Genomic DNA, 13,784 nt, shown 5'->3' with positions numbered 1-13,784 from the left:
GCTTTTCAGTCTTTCCCTCCTACAAAACCACTTCCTGTCTGCAAATTGATGATACACTCATTCATACAAACACCCTCCTACGTGGTGCATCAATTCAGGTGTTTTTTTTTAAACAGAACACTATATCAGTCATATTTTCTACCCATTCACTCCTCTTGACAAGAAAGCCCTTCCTGATTTATAATTTTCCCACAGCAATCAACACATAAGGCCCCGGATATCTCTACTTTGTATTGGCACCTTGTTGCAGCTCAGCAGCGCTGTCAGAATTCTCATTACCACGGTGCAATAATGCAGAAAGCGGCTCTTGGATAACAGTCGAGAGTTGTCACAGCTCTGACAGCCCATTTCTCTCCTCTGTGTGTGAATTCCTTTAATATCTGGCAACGTAAGATTTTCCTGGAGAGAGCACGTAATCTGAGTCAAGCTGTCAATTTATTCACTTCTGTCACCTCTTTCATATATAACGTGTCCAGAATCCATAAAAAAAATTCACTGAACATGAATGCACTTTCATGCAATGTAATACTGACCAGAAAGCAATGCAAATCAATAATCTGGTTCAACTGCTGGAATGTTTTACATATTCAGCCTGTGAGGCTATTCTCATCATGTTGGCTCAGTTTCCTGGGCAAAGATGCAAAGTTTCAGGGCAGGACTGAATATCAGGTTGAAGGAGACTAAAGATAAGAACTACAAATAAATGAGCAAAGGAAATACCACTGCTGCGTATTTCTAATATAGCAGAGGTGACCTTTCCCTGTGGTAACCTCCTGTCCTTGGGGCTAACGTGGCTATTAACCGCGGACCCTGAAGGGAGGAGCGGAGCCCACAGCACTGGCCTGTTGTTATCAGAGTAAAGATGTCAGAGTTTATTTGCATTTGTTTGGTTTGCAAAGGAAATTCACAAGAAATATGTGTTGTGGTAATCATGTTTTTGGGAACAAAGGTAAATTAACATCAGAGGGTTGTAATAACAAGAATGCAAGTGACCTCCACGCCTGCCCTTTTCTCCGTTGGTGAAATACTCCTATTTGGATCAATATCTACCATGTTTCAGGTCAATATTTTGCTCTGTACATTAGCCGAAGCTCTAACAGACAAAAAACGTTTCAATTCCCCAACGACTATCTGTTCCTTCACAGGGGGGCAGGCTGAGGGGAAAATGTAAGGAATGATATTTGTGTCCCAGTGCAGGGCTTTTTTTCATAAAAAATGGAGGAGCGCTTTGATCTACCTGGTCTTTGATCAGGCATTAATGAATAAGCAAGGGTGTTGTGCCCCCAGTGCTGCTGCACAACTGGAAACAAGGCTCCTTGTCAGAACAGTTTATGCACCACCACAACATCTGTCTTGGATTACGTCACATCAGCATTTACAGTATGATGGTGTTACACAAGATAACGCAGGGCAACATCCGCCATCACGTATACGGTTGACTGCTGGCGTTCTTCTGTGTGATTTCACAGAAAAGCAATCATTCATGAAAACAGAGCGATTGTGCTGAGAGAGCATCTGTGTTTGTGTGGGACCATCCGTTTGGCATTGTCACTAATGAGAATCTGCAACTGAAAACTTAAAGAAAACGAGTGGATGCCAATTTACAGCAGATGGGAAATTTGCATCCATGCTGTAACAACTGAACAGGGCCGATGAAGACGTGATAATATGCAACGTGTCTTAGATAAGCATTATTAGATTAATGTCATCAGTCCTCCTTGTGAATATAATCTAAAAGTGCTGGGACTCTGTGATTAATTGTCTTCTACAAACCAAAAAACAGCAATGACGGATCACAGCATGCGTGAATACCCTTCAATATAATGGCATCGGGGCGCAACAAAGAAAACAAATATACCCAAACAATCAGTCATTCACCAAACAGGCTTTTAAAACAACATCAATCATGTCTTAAATCCAATCTCTGCCTCAGGAGGCATTTTGAGCGCACAGCCTTGAAGAAAGGTTGTAATATGGAAACATTTCCTCCTGCGTCAACCCTGACGAAGACAATTTGGAATAAATGGTTCACATTATTTCAGTGGAAAGGACGTTTTTATGTAACAAATCGAGCAGCGATGTTTTCTGCTTTGTTTGCTACATAATTTACACCCTCGGGTCAAAGAGAGATTTTCCACATACAGTATGTGGCTGTCAAAGCTTGATGCTACATTTTCCTCCTGACACTAATTCCCTGTACCAGAGCTCTATTTCACCACTGACTGTGCTTGTGAGAGAGGGCCCCCTGCTGGTAAAGATGATTTTTGCTCCACTGAGTCAGACTGAGCAGGGCCAGGAGGACTGTGTATCTGGCTCTTTGTGTGATGAAGGGGAAGAAGATCACATCTGGTTCCTTCATCAAGCTTCTCCCACGGGTCCTGGTGACCAGTTCAGTATCCGAAGGCTTTTATTCAAAATCTTCTGATGGCACTTCCAAAGACCTTCTTGAAAAAAAAACTAATCATAACCTAGAGACATATCTACAATGAGATCTTGGAATGGGAATAAAAGTTAGAAATTTAAAAAAAAAACACTGTTCCACATTTTAATTGACATGATCCACTGTGCTCAGACAGACTCTGAAGCCACTCTTGTTCAGTTGGACCACATGCTTAAACTGGCCTGTTTCATACTGTTCAGCAGAGCAAACACCAAAACAAGAATCTGCACTTCAAAAGGCTGCACAGTATAAATGACAGTTTATCATCTACTTTTTATCATAAACAACTTTAACTTTGTTATCATTGTAGATTTGTAAGCAGCAAACCGCTGGCTGAAGTTGTTGATTATCTCACAAAGATCCTAAAAGGATGATCCCGAAAATGTTCCCACATCAAGATCACTCACATGCTGTCACAGGGACCCACCAACGAACTTCAGAATAATGTACGACTAAAAAGACAATGAAACCAGTTTGGGTTTTATTTATTGCTTCTCTCCTCTGGCATTTCAAACAGGTAACTTAAGGTAAAAATGCCATATGCATGGGGTGGTGTTATGCTGGATTTATTGCTATCAGCTGCAGTGACGTTAGCAGATTTTTACAACCTCTAACAAAACAACCAGGAGTAATGTCAAGGTACAAGTTGTTTTTCTGCATTGCAGGAAAATGACACAGTTTGTACGTAACAAGCCACGTCATTGTCCCGGAGGGAAAATGCTGCATTTATTTAAGGTCCGTGCGAGTTCAAACCTCGGCAACCCCACATGCGGGAACTTTGAGCAAACACATCAGAGGGAGAAATAAGTGCCTGCCTCAACAAGTCTGAGCCAGAGTGTGCAGAGGCAGCTGAAGTGCTGAGCCTGACTCACTTCCCGCCTGCTACCAGCTGCTTGTCCTTTGTCAACAAGGGTAAATTCCCAACCTCTTCCCATTCTCTGAAAGATTGTTTTTAAAAACATGTTGAATGGAGCGTACCATGACCTCCTTATTATTATTGTTTGAATGACAGCTCACACAACGTTAACTGTAACACAGCACTTTAATTGTTTTAGTTTACAGGCTCTCTGTTTTCCTAGAAGATTTTAAAAACTACTCTTTAAAAAACGTTATGGAGGCTTTGCTCCACGTGACGTTAGATGGGAATATAATAATATTAGATGAAATCAGAGCTCACATCGTGGCTCAGGGAGTGACACACTGTGGCTGCGATTTGGATGGCAGAGAATGGAACGCCCATCGAGGCCACTGCCTATGACTGGCAGTAATGAGCTTTTAACAGTGGTGGTGAAGATGGCTGTCCATAAAGTCAACACAACACTGCCTGCCTGGACTTGTTCTGCAGTGGCAGCCCACGCCTCGGCAGGCGTACTCTACCCTCTCGCTCGGCTTTTGGCCAAACCCGCCTGCTGCTTGTTGCTGCTTGTTGATATTATATCATTACACGAGGTCATACAAATTGTCAGCAGCATCATTTAAAATTATAACTCCCTCGGGTGGCCTCGGGATTAAGGCGCCTACGATGAACCAGAGTGTCCCTGACCGGCCTCTGGCATGGGAATCTTTGTTGTGTGTCATTCTCTCTTCTGTCTTCGTGAAGCTATCTATGTGTTTCTCTTTCATATATATATATATATATATATATACATTTATAGATGTATATAGACGTGTACATACGTGTGTGTGTATTTATGTATATTTATATACATATACCAAGTCATTGCAAAATATTAGTCTACGTGCATCCCTGTGGTTAAAGGCCTTTCTGTCACATCCTGCTTCACTCATCAGTTTGTGTCCCAATCCTGTAGAGTACCTGAGTGGAAGAAGAGGAAGTTTGCATTTTTGGTCTGTGGTTTCCACCAAAAAATCGGTGCCAGAGCAGTGGGAACGAAAACAGTGATAAGCAGAAGTGGTTTATATGACATGCGTTTTTGAACAGCTTTGATCAAGTTGACATTGAACTGTGCTTTGATCCGCAGCAGTGAGCTGGAACTTCACTCTACCACATCAGATCGAGAGATGTAGTCATCTGCTAATGTGAACCAGATGAAGGTTTCATCAGATTAACACAGCTAGGATCTTCTTTTTGTTTTATTGTATTCCATTTTCACACAGTATGAAGTTCTCTTGGAATGACCTACTTTAAGCTAACCTCGTATTTTATGTTGCTCAGCCCGGGCTGGCTGTGACACAGGATAACACAGCACAACTGTGAAGATTGTCATTATCACTATTATTACACGTTCGGCATCTGAGAGTCATGTCTAAGAGTGTTGAAAAATATTTACATTGTATGTTTGTTACATTCCTTTCATTTTTGGAATCCACCTTTTCATGGTCATTAAGTGTTTAAACACAGGGAGAGAGAAATATTCCCAAAGGTGACTAAAGGTGACTAATTTTGATAAAGGGTTTTGTGAAGCAGAAGTAACACTCCTGTCTGTAGCCCCGGGGAGACATGAGTCAAATCTGTGGCCTCTTGTGCTCCTGCGATCCCACTCAGATGACTGTACACAACTTTACAGTGTGTTCATGGAATTATATCTGTCGCATTTATCATGCTGACTTATGAGTCACTGCAGACAAGCTGTTATATGAGTGACACTTGAGGGCTGTAGAGGCCACAATATGGATTCCTCCCTGGCCATTGCCTGTTTTGATCAGTTTCTGTTTTGGTTGTGTCATTTGTTTTGTTTGTGTTTGTATCAGTGTCACCCACAAGCATGCTTAGTATCCTGCCTAATTAGAAAGGGGTTACAAATTTTCAGAGACAGTACATTAGACATGCTGTTTATAGTTTCATTGTCATCGTGAAAAATGAGGTCGAACAACACACAGTGACCGAAAATAAAACAAAGGAAACACAGAGGCAAACTCCTTGGAAAGCCAAGATAAACTGTTGTGAGAGGTTAGTGGGGTATAAAAACAAAACTCTTCCCAGAATAACTGCAAAGGCACAGCAGACTCAGCAGGGCTGGGTAAAGTACCTGGTGATGGGGTAACCCGTCCTCCACATCAAACGCTGTGATGGTCCTGCGAGTTGCACAGTCTCTGTGTCCCACCACAAAGTCAGCAAACCAGTAAAACTCAACTCAGCTGAACAAGGAAGCCGGCCAGGGAGCCACATCAACTGCCGCAGACAGGAAGTGATTTTTGCATTTATAACTGCCCGCTAGAAACATACCATAAGACGTAAACAGATTGCTTTAACAAGGCAGTTTGAAACTAAACAGGGCATGTCACAATTAAGGACCTAGTTGCACAACTTTCTGTACAGCGCTCAACTGTAAACAGAAAGATCCAGGCCAGCTACTTAAAATCAGGACATGAAATACATCGAATTTTCATGCGAATACACGACTACATTGCTTCACACATCATCAGAGTTTTCACCCTGAGCAATTACTGACCTTAAAATGCCAAAATTCATTCAGTGTTTTGTCGTATTCAGCCTCTCTGTGTGTTTTAACAGCCCCAGGAAAACCTTTTCAACATTACACGGCTCTGTTGCTTACACGGTTAACCTCATCATAAAGATCCCACCCATGTAAGCAGTGAGGGTCTCGCTCCTCTACGATGATATTATCCAGTTCTGTGATGACGCAGTTGGCCACCTCACACAGCTCCATGGCGTGTGCCGACTGGCAGCGCTGCCACTGAGGGGAAATTTGGGGAAGAATGTCATGCCAAAAAAATTGTATTATTTCGAGCGTCTCTGCCAGCCGTCTTTTTGAGAGCAGAGTGGTGAAACCGAGTGAAATGTGGCATTTGTTAAAATACACAGAGCCATATTCATTAAGGCTTTGACGCCATGTGAAATTAGTGGCAGATGTTTTCAAAGGAGGCCCAGGGATCTGCCATGAGACACATAAAAAGAAATAACCTCACGTCAAATGGAAGTGGGCTGTTGTTGAGCGTTCTATTTGAGGCTGCATAGACCAAATTTAGTCTGAATGAAACATAACCCAGCTGAACAAAACATATTTCATAGACTGTGTATGTGGTAAATGCAACTACACTGTAGCTGGCATTCTCTCTGTGTGTATCTGTCTTACATCTCTCTAATATCTGTTTATAAATCTATTCATTTCCATACCAATGAAATCAATTCATATTTTTCAGTTCAATGCAGAATTAACATTTCCAGGAACAATGTGTTGGGTTTGTTGTCGAGAACATCATATAAATAATGTGCATATAAATTAAGAATCAGTAATGGCATTAAAAGCATTACAAACTAGAATGGCCCTTGGAGAGTCCATAACACCAAGGCCAAACAGTCCACTTATAAAACCATATTTAAATTCACTAGATCCGGATATTTATTTGGATCTGCACCAAATTTCACACATTCATAAATATCTGTCTCCTTAACATGTCTTATTTTTGATCCACGCCAAAATTCAAAGGCTTATTCTTTGGGTCATGCCTCACGCCTGCACAGAATTTCATGGAAATCGGTTGTGTGGTTTTTGCAGAATCCTGCAAACTAAGAAACAAACTCAGATGAAAACATAACCTCCTTGGCAGAGGTAGATATGGGAAATAAAAAATTTAGTACCTCTCTTGAGTATCATCATCAAAACTGGAGATGTGTGTCATCAGGACTAAGAACATATAAGGGCTAATGAAACCGATGTAGACATATATGGATTTCACACAGTTAAAAAAGAATATATGACCACATTTCTTAAACACGTCAACAATGAGTTAGCAAATGGTGTGAGATTGTTCCAATATGTGTGATGTGTCAACCACATCAGGAACCAAGCAGTCACAAATGAGGAAGGATGCACCACCTCATCAAACCGCAAGAACAACCCACAGCCTCCTCATTAGGACATTCATAGGTACAAGATTTAATTTACCATCTGATTTGTAAAAACTTTATTGGGGGATTGGGCAGGAAACACCCTCTCTTATGACTTATCAGCTGAAAATAACTGTGTATTTAGCTGCATCTGAAAATGCAGTGGAAGTCAGCCCCTCATCTGCAGCTGTGGCCACTCATGTGGGAGCAGAGTGACTCATGATGTGCTGACTGAGACACATCTGAGCCCACAACACCTTGATACTCAAACATCAGCCTCTACCCAACGACGCACCCACGACTCCACATAGCAGGCACTCTCAAGATCAGAGACTAACCAACACTCAATTTGTTCTTTAGAATAAAAATATATGTACATATCATTGTTTTTTGTTTTAGGTTTTTTATCCATGTCACAAGTTGTTATGCAGCAGAGATTTCTCACGAAAAATAAAGGTCCTCTTTTTTGGAAAAATACAGAAACATTGGTTAATCATTACCAAATGAGACATAGGCGGTGTTACTAATGCAATGTATTGCATTCATTAGTGGGTATGATGCCAGTGGGGGTGTTGAATCAGCAACAGCATAAAGTGATCATGAAGGAGGAAGTTCCAGAGAATCTGGCCAGAAACAACAACACTGTAATAACAATCAAATCTAAAGGCTTCAGCACCTCAGTAATTTGTCATCTTAGAAAACAAAAAAGCAACTGAGCCACTTTTGACTGGTCCTCATTTTATTCAGAATCCAACTTTAGATTAAGAGGAAATTTCTATTTATGAAAAAAAAGTGGAACCATATCACTACTTTAAGCATAGAAATAACAGAAGTGTCTGGCCCGGTCCCATGATGAGTGTGTTGTACTCAGGTAGAAATACAAATACTGTACATGTGCATGACAGCTTCTCCCAGGAATTGAAAGATAATATCAACAATCTACACTGAGCATCTTCACAATGTGTTTAGACTCTTTAGGTTATTTCCTTAAGCTATTTTTTTTTCAGTTTCAATTATTTATGTTCCTAAGAAAACTGAAACTTTAAAAGCTTCTAAAATTATTTGTCATTAGGTTAAATAATTTGTGTTGGTTTTTCAGGCATGCATTAACTTATACTATTTTGCCATAATTGGTCCTATCCACCACCACTACTGTTTACACAACACCACGCCCTTTGAGCTTGAAATACCTCCCAAAAAAGAATGATTAGTTCACCACTCAATACCTGTTGGTAAAGCTAAGTGTGGATATTTTGGAATTTCCCCCACGTCCATGTAACTAGACAGTTTGTCAAGATGTAAGTGGGAGGTTTGAGATCGGTAGTAGGCGGGGACAAGGTTATGTGACTAAGAAGTTACCCTGCATAAATACAAGGTCCACAACTAAGGGCACAAAGCAGAGAGACAACAGCAGGAGCCACCGGTCAAAACAAAGAGGAAAGCCAACGACACTGATCTTCAAGGGGCTTTTTCATTTCATTTGGCTGACTGAGCACTTGCTCCCTGCGGGGCTCTTTTTGTTTGTTTTCTCACATTTTTTCAGCAATCCAAAGTAGCTCTCATCATGAGATGCTGCGCTTTAGCTGTGTGTTTAGTTTTGGGGATAAGCATCCAGGACGGATGGAGCATTCCCCTCAGGACCGTCAGCGTCACCTTCCCAGGAGACATCCTCAAAAACATGACTGATTCGGATTTGGCAGAAGTGAGTAGCAGATGGTTCATTTTGTCTTAATAGACTGGAATCCCCAAAACAGAATGCAATAAAGCTGTGCCAGGAGGAAATTTACTGAACAGAAATGATTGTTATTATATAAATAAAAAAGATAAAAAATATATTTTCTACTCAATTTAAGCTAAATGAGAGTGTTAGGCAGGTGTCACAAAAACATGTGGACAGAATGGTTAACTTCTTAAGGACCCACTCCACCCTGTTTCCCATGTGATATAATCGTCTGCCTGGACCCGCTGACGTTAATTGTCATTTTCTCCTTCAGACTTATCTGAAGAGGTTTGGCTACTTGGACAGCTTGCAACGCAGTGGCTTCCAGTCGATGGTGTCCACCTCCAAGGCTCTGAAGAGGATGCAGAGGCAGATGGGGCTGGAAGAGACTGGAGAGCTGGATACGTCCACCAAGGAGGCCATGAAGCGGCCTCGCTGTGGGGTTCCCGATGTGGCCAACTACCAAACCTTTGATGGAGACCTCAAATGGGACCACAAGGACGTCACTTATAGGTGAGTAGAGAGAAAGAAAAGTTCAACACAAGTTTTTAATATATTCTAACGCTATGGTTTGCTTTGTAATGTAGGGGACAACATACGAAGGGTATCCAGAGGTCTCATTGTCATTCTGCTCTCTCTTCACAGAATCCTTAATTATTCTCCAGACATGGAGAGCTCCCTGATTGATGATGCCTTTTACAGAGCCTTCAAGGTGTGGAGTGATGTGACCCCTCTAACTTTTACACGCCTCCTTGACGGAACAGCTGACATCATGATCTCATTCGGTAAAGCAGGTATGTTCGTGTAGGGTGGCCATTTCTATTGTTTGTACACACTGACATTCCATATTTGAAATGTTATTTAGAAGGTAAATCAAGGATTGATGTATGATTTCATTTTCTATTCAGACCATGGAGACCCATACCCATTCGATGGTAAGGATGGCCTTCTGGCTCATGCTTATCCCCCTGGTGAGGGGATCCAGGGAGACGCTCACTTTGACGATGATGAGAACTGGACCCTGGGTAAAGGACCAGGTAATTGGCAATGCATAGCAAAAGATACTACTCCCCTAAACACTACATGTGTAGATGTCTCCCCCTGGTGTTCATATCATACATGCATTCAATTAATATGTTTCATTTACTCAACTAAGCTGTGAAGACGCGCTACGGGAATGCGGATGGTGCCATGTGCCACTTCCCATACACTTTCGAGGGCAAGTCCTACACCACCTGCACCACTGATGGCCGCTCAGACAACCTGCCATGGTGCGCCACTACAGCTGATTTCAGCAGAGACCAAAAATATGGCTTCTGCCCAAGTGAACGTAAGTTTATTCTTCTAGGGCAATCATAGATCACCTAGATATGGGCATTTGCTTTTGTGACATGTGGACTCGCTTCGCCCGCTCATCCTTGCCCCCAATTCTCCTCCTGACAGTTCTCTACACAATTGGAGGAAACGCAGGCGGAGCTGAGTGTGTCTTCCCCTTCATCTTCCTGGACCAGGAGTTTGACAAATGTACCACAGAGGGCCGCAGTGATGGTTACCGCTGGTGTGCCACCACAGGCAACTTTGACAAAGACCAGAAGTATGGATTCTGTCCCAGTCGAGGTGAGTGACAGGAACCACAACACGTAAACAGTGTGGAGTGCAGCCACAGCGGATTGTGTTCTGACTGTTGTCTCTTGTCATGTCAGACACCGCTGTAATCGGTGGCAATTCAGAGGGAGAGCCCTGCCACTTCCCCTTTGTGTTCCTGGGAAAAGAGTATGACTCCTGCACCAGTGAGGGACGAGGAGATGGCAAGTTGTGGTGCAGTACCACTGACAACTATGACGATGACACGAAATGGGGTTTTTGTCCTGACCAGGGTGAGTAAACATAAATATAGGACACAGTGTGCAGAATGGACAAAGTGATGTGGCTGTGTGTTTTACGTTCATTATTCATGAAATGTCCTTACTGTGTGTGGAACAGGTTACAGTCTGTTCCTGGTGGCAGCCCATGAGTTTGGTCACGCTCTCGGCCTGGATCACTCCAACATTAGAGAGGCTCTCATGTACCCCATGTACAGCTATGTGGAAGACTTCTCCCTGAACAAAGATGACATTGAAGGCATTCAGTATCTCTATGGTGAGGTTACAACAGGCTTCCTGGAAAAGTAAAAAAAAAAAAAATCACTCTCAATCATTAAACTTCTCTCTACCATCTCTGTTTTTAGGAAGCGGAACAGGCCCGGATCCCACCCCTCCTCAGCCCAACTCCCCCACCACCACCCCCTACCCAGAACCTGAAACGACTGGACCCACCACCACACCTCAACCTGTCGATCCAACCAGAGACGCTTGCAAGTTGCCCAAATTTGACACCATCACTGCAATTGCGGAAGAACTTCACTTTTTTGAGAACGGGTGAGCAAATCAGTCTTTTTCTAAAAGAGAAGTATAAATGACCACAAGCCGGCAGCATTGATGGATGTCTTGATTTTATCTACTAATCAACAGAAATTACTGGAAGATGCCCAGCAGGGGTGATGGAGCAGTCAAGGGACCGTTTTCTCTTTCTAAGAAGTGGCCAGCTCTGCCAGCGGTCATTGACTCTGCTTTCGAGGACCTTCTGACCAAGAAGATGTACTTCTTCTCAGGTAAAGAAGCTTCATAAAGTGTAGATATAAAAGTAACCACTAACACACAAAACAGAAGTGCAGAGCTTCACGCTGTCATTTTCCCCCCATCTATTTAGGGAACAGATTCTGGGTGTACACAGGGCAGAGTGTTCTGGGGCCCCGCAGCATTGAGAAGCTCGGCCTCCCCGCCAGCATTCAGAAGGTGGAGGGAGCTCTGCAGAGAGGGAAGGGCAAAGTGCTGCTCTTCAGTGGGGAGAACTTCTGGAGGTGAGTTGAACTTGGGCCTTTGAGTCATTTTGTTTAAGTTTGGGAAGAATGTTGTTGCTGAAAGATGTTTGGCTCAAATTCAACCATTTCTTCTATTCTTAGCATCTTATTTGTTTTTTTTAACGAGGCAGTTAAACCCCACCCCCGCTGTGGTTGTTCAGTCAAACTAACTGTTAACATAATAACAATTTTACGACATTGTTAAAGTCTGTGCTTTAAGAGGAGAGCGACTGTTTGTTTTGGACAGTTTTAGTGACATTTTCTGGGATGGTTTTGTGTCTTATCAACGCAGGCTTGACGTGAAGGCCCAGAAAATCGACAATGGGTACCCCAAGTACACAGATGTCGTCTTCGGTGGCGTCCCCAATGACGCTCATGATGTATTCCAGTACAATGGTAAATAGATCTGTCGATTTCAAATCTTTGTTTACTCTAAATAACCAAAATCACATTACTGTAACAGTAGATATTTGCACTTATCTGAATTTTGCAATTGATTTGTTTCCATTGTTTCTACTTTAGGTCACCTCTACTTTTGCCGGGACCGCTTCTACTGGCGTATGAACTCCCGCAGACAGGTGGACCGTGTTGGCTACGTGAAATATGACCTCCTCAAGTGCTCTGATTCTGCAGGCTACCAGTACTGAGCAGATGAACCCACAGGAATGAGCTCAAAATTGGGTCATCAGGGAGAATGTGATGCAGTATTTGTGTGTAGTGCCTGTTGTATGATGCATGTGCTTTCTGGGATGTAAATAATTGACCATCATTGCTGTTGGTACTAAAACATACAGCACCGGCCCAACAATCAGTCAAAGGCCCAATACAGGAAAGCAAATTGTGATCTTTGACACTGACTTGCCCTCAGTCAGATTATCTGTGAACTCATAATGTTATGGTAGCCTAAAGTCTGAGACCAATAACCACAACTTAACTATTCTCAAAAGCTGTTTGGATCCGATTCCAAACAATTTCTTTATGTCTGACGGGTTCAGACTCAAAACAGTATTAGATTATTTTGGTATTTATAGTAATATCTTTTATTTTTGTGTCCTAAAGCTTATTTGTTTTGTGTAATTCTATTTGTGTTTTTCTCAAGATGGCTTCAGAGCCAATTAATTGCACTGGAAGACAATGCATGTCTCCTTCACTGAAATTATTTATGTAACTGATGTGTTTTGTATTACAAGTTTTGAACTTTAAATGCAATAAACATTTCTTGGAAACTTCCTATAACACTGTCACCTGTCTCACTTTTTCACATTAGCATAGATTTTTTTTTATTTCTATCACACCCAAAAGTACTCTTCAAATGTTGGAACCACACTCTCACATCAGTGAGAAAACATAATGCAGACTGTGATTTACAATATAATTTCATTGTGTCAGGCATCAATAAGATTCTCTAATAACTGAATTTGTACATTTTTGTATATTTCTTGTAAATACTGGATATCAAAACAGGGCACAGTATTGGGAAACAAAAAACATGTTTAATGGGAAAAAATGATGTTAACAATGTGGATTAATGATTTAATTGCCGCCCAAACATCCTATTTGGCATCGAAATAACTCAAGTTTCTCATATAAAACAGTTTTAATCCCGAAGGCAATTTGGTTTTAATTTGGGTAAATAACAGAATACAAATATGCACTGATAAACATACACCAAACAATAACACAATAAAAGAGCTATTCAACTGTGTTGAGCTAAAAGTGCAATGTATTTTAAAAATACGTTGTGATATACATATATATATATATATATATATATATATATATATATATATATATATATATATATATGTCATGAATATTATATTATTTAATTGTAATTTCTATTATTTCACCTGTTATAAGCTGCTGGATGAAAATCCCTGCAAAAGGCAAATTATCACAAAAAAAAAAACCT

The 13,784-nt window shown here is 41.5% G+C and overlaps 1 protein-coding gene across 1 annotated transcript; it reads left to right on the top strand.

The window, feature by feature from the left end:
• Positions 1–8,408: 8,408 nt before the first annotated feature.
• On the top strand, positions 8,409–13,108 carry mmp9 (matrix metallopeptidase 9). The gene is made up of 13 exons (XM_034590888.1): positions 8,409–8,955; positions 9,248–9,486; positions 9,619–9,767; positions 9,882–10,010; positions 10,130–10,303; positions 10,417–10,590; positions 10,677–10,850; positions 10,957–11,112; positions 11,201–11,390; positions 11,484–11,623; positions 11,722–11,872; positions 12,165–12,268; positions 12,395–13,108. Exons 1-13 carry the CDS (start codon positions 8,818–8,820, stop codon positions 12,517–12,519), a joined length of 2,043 nt encoding a protein of 680 aa, XP_034446779.1. The 5' UTR covers positions 8,409–8,817; the 3' UTR covers positions 12,520–13,108.
• Positions 13,109–13,784: the final 676 nt, after the last annotated feature.

Source organism: Hippoglossus hippoglossus, chromosome 7, assembly GCF_009819705.1.
Source record: "Hippoglossus hippoglossus isolate fHipHip1 chromosome 7, fHipHip1.pri, whole genome shotgun sequence".
Lineage (NCBI taxonomy): Eukaryota > Metazoa > Chordata > Actinopteri > Pleuronectiformes > Pleuronectidae > Hippoglossus > Hippoglossus hippoglossus.
This window is presented reverse-complemented; position numbering and strand designations above follow the sequence as displayed.

Excerpts from the sequence above, each read along its gene's own strand:
- mmp9 (XM_034590888.1), top strand. The coding sequence starts at position 8,818 with ATGAGATGCTGCGCTTTAGCTGTGTGTTTAGTTTTGGGGATAAGCATC. Across the intron at positions 10,851-10,956 it reads GGGTTTTTGTCCTGACCAGG|GTTACAGTCTGTTCCTGGTG; the intron begins GTGAGTAAACAT and ends TGTGTGGAACAG. Across the intron at positions 11,873-12,164 it reads AGTGGGGAGAACTTCTGGAG|GCTTGACGTGAAGGCCCAGA; the intron begins GTGAGTTGAACT and ends TTATCAACGCAG.